General features: G+C 33.0%; 1 protein-coding gene across 1 annotated transcript in view; it reads right to left on the reverse strand.

Moving 5' to 3' along the window:
* The window catches only part of LOC107701209 (transcriptional enhancer factor TEF-1-like), a 36,810-nt gene that overhangs the window by 8,708 nt on the left and 24,600 nt on the right, over nt 1-3,502 (reverse strand). The window contains exons 3-4 of the mRNA XM_016503171.1: nt 1,501-1,565; nt 1,005-1,067 (exon numbers count right to left, since the gene is read on the reverse strand). Coding sequence (XP_016358657.1) covers nt 1,005-1,067; nt 1,501-1,565 — 128 coding nt within the window. The remainder of the gene's footprint in view (nt 1-1,004; nt 1,068-1,500; nt 1,566-3,502) is intronic.

Genomic DNA, 3,502 nt, shown 5'->3' on the forward strand with positions numbered 1-3,502 from the left:
GAATAGAAAAATCCTGAAAAAAATGTTTCATGGCTTCCACAAAATATTAAGCAGCACAATTATTTTGCAGCAGCACAACATTAATAATAATAAGAAATGTTTCTTGAGCAGCAAATCAGCATATTAGAATGATTTCTGAAGGATCATGTGACACTGAAGACTGGAGAAATGATGCTGAAAATTCAGCTTTGCATCACAGGAATAAAATTCATTTTAAAATGTATTTAAGTTACAACAATTAGTTATAACAGTTATTTTAAATTGCAATAATGTTTCATAATATTACTGTTTTGCTGTATTATTTATTAAATAACTGCAGCCTTGGTGAGCATAAGAGACTTCTTTATATATATATATATATATATATATATATATATATAAAATCGAGTCTGAAGGTCTCAAGTATGAAAATTTTGAAACTGGACAGATACTCACATACTGAATAATGTCTAAAGGGGTCATGTCTGCCTTTGACCTTCACACTGCATTTTAAATCGTGTGATTGTTCTTGAACAACTTTACTCAAGTCAACCCGTGTATCACACATTAAATATTTCAACACCTTTCCAAAACAAAAACACTTTTGTGCGAAACAGGAAGTCACAGGAATAAAATTCATTTTAAAATGTATTTAAATAGAAAGGAAGTATTTCAAATTATAATAATATTTAACAATATAACTCTTTTACTGTATTTTTACTGTTTTATGCACCCCCTGTGAGCATAAGAGACTTCTTTATATATATATATATATAATTATATACAAACACACTTTTGTGCGAAACAGGAAGGAAACGGACAAACATGGTGAAGAAAAGAAGTTAGCCAGTTGACTGCATACTAAGCAGTCCAGTCACAAGCAGGAAGTCTAGGTTACAGACAGCCAAACAGCAGGGTACTCGTACACACACACACACACACACACACGCACACACACACTGTTCAGTACAGATATGGCCTGAGAAACTACACACATACACCCACAGACCTAGACTGGCATGTACCTTTAGCTTGGAGTGAAATTCTCTGGATTTCCTCCGGGCAAGAACCTGGATATGACTGGAAACCTGGCCCCACACACACACACACACACACAAAAGGAGCATTTTGTAACCATGGAGATGAAAGGCCCCCTGCCATTAGCCACAAAAACATGCGCTTTAATTACAAACAGAACATCCAACACAGCCTTTCACGTCATTTGTTCAGGAACAAGAAAGAAAGAAAGTGATCGGCTATTTAATTAGTTACAAATTCAGTTTTTAAGTCAAACTGACTTTATGGTAAAATTGTAAAGATTTGCACTGAATTGAGAACACAAAGCAACAGGTGTCCACTCAGTGAAGAACGCTTTGGTAACTAAGGAAGGCAGTAAGCCAGCGAGACAACGTTTGGATAAAGCCATAAACAAAGTCTGGCTCATCACAATGAGAATTTACTGGAAATAGCCTCTATTATTTATTTCATGTCACACTCAGAACTTAAAGCAGCTCCACTAACCTGCTTTCTCGTCCGTGTCTTTCCCGTTCTGAGTTTGATGTATCTGGCGATTAATTCGTTACGACCTGTAAGAGAAAATAAAGAAATGCATTATATAACCTTTATTTACATTTTGTAAACAAATTATTTCAGTGACTTCAAACTAAAGTATTTAAGGTTACACCAATACACCAGTAGTGACGACTATAAATATATCTTAAATACACAGTACACATGAAGAATTAGCTGAATTAGTGTACAACACAAACTAGGTCTAATTATCTCATTTTTTAAAATTATAATAACCATAATTGATGACTTACATCAAATGAAGATAATTCAAATACAATATTACAATATTGTGGCAGACGAGTAAATCATTGAATAGACTAAAAATGGCTCAGAAGTCAATATATTGTTTGTTATATTTTCATATAATTTAACATTAGCCAGTTGCTGTCCTACAACTCAGTAATTCATATTAAATTAAATTAAATTGTTGATTACAGTACAGTACAGTAAATTAAATTAAATTACTTTTTTTAGTTGATTTAAAAAAAATGATTAATTACACTAAATTAAAATTAAAAATGCAATTTGAATGATATGGCATAGGCAAACAACTTTATTGTCTATTCCTCATATAATACTATGACACTGAATTTAAGAAGACTTGAAAGATGGAGCTATGAAAGTATTATGTGAATATGAACTACTGAGCTTATAGTGAACATCATACATTTCTGAACATCATGAAAGTGAGTAGATGATTTCATTTTTGTGTGAACTAGTCCTTTAAGGACAATATCTGACCGCCAGCCAACAAGCAGCGTCAGGGTATTTAGTCTAGCTAGCCTTTACCCAATGTGCCTGCAGTGTAATCGCTTCTAACCCAGACCTGGGCCTCCCTATTCTTCCAAACACAAACACTCACGTACACACTAACACACACACATACACACACACGCTCTGTACGCTCACAATGCGGGCATTCATGCACACTCTGCTCTCAGATCAAAGACACTCCAAACGGCCAGCTGTAAGCATGCTTACTGCTGCATAATTCATTCTTTTCAGTCACTTGAAAACATGCTCAGCTGGACTTGGCAAACCTGCAAAACAACCTCCGGAGAGAAAGGGGACTTGCAGGGACAGAGAAAGAGAGAGTGAGAGAGCCTGTTGACGAGTGCTGAGTTTTGAAAGTCTCCCGTGTGGAGTTTGGTAGACAAATCATAGCATAAACTGATCAAAAAGACTAGCTCGCTCTCAACAAGAGATAAGTTAAACAACACTATCACCTCAGAATTACTGAATGACAGCTGATTATTACTCAACACTCCTTTACAAACAGTACAGTGATTGTATGAGATAATATAAAATAATACTGAGAAAAGTTTAGTCATCATTTTCGGTATATTAATGATATATTCGGTATATAGTTGACATTTGAGGCTTAATGCTATAGAAAAGCAATACAAGTTTTTCATGAAGAGTGTATTCTGTTTATTTTTTATAATAATATAGCATGTGGTTGCCAGTCAAACAATGGTATAAAGCTATTCAAAACATCATTCAATGTAATTTTTGATAATCAAAATTAATAATCGCAATTACAGTTTCAAGGGAATAATCAACAATTATGATTTTTGTCATAATCGTGCAGCCCTAATACATATATCTATAATACAATATATATATATATATATATACAGTATATATAGATATATATATATTGGATATATTACATATATTATATAATTGATATAATTAGTATTATGAATTACAGTTTCAAGGGAATAATCAACAATTATGATTTTTGTCATAATCGTGCAGCCCTAATATATATATATATCTATAATACAATATATATATATATATTTTATATATATATATATATATTAGGGATGCACCGATACCACTTTTTCCAGTACTCGCCCGATACCGATACTTTCATTTTTGGTACTTGCCGATACCGAGTACCGATACCGATATTTTTATTGCATTTGTAAATTTTTTAAATATT

This window comes from Sinocyclocheilus anshuiensis, unplaced genomic scaffold, assembly GCF_001515605.1.
Source record: "Sinocyclocheilus anshuiensis isolate Anshui unplaced genomic scaffold, SAMN03320099.WGS_v1.1 scaffold1423, whole genome shotgun sequence".
Lineage (NCBI taxonomy): Eukaryota > Metazoa > Chordata > Actinopteri > Cypriniformes > Cyprinidae > Sinocyclocheilus > Sinocyclocheilus anshuiensis.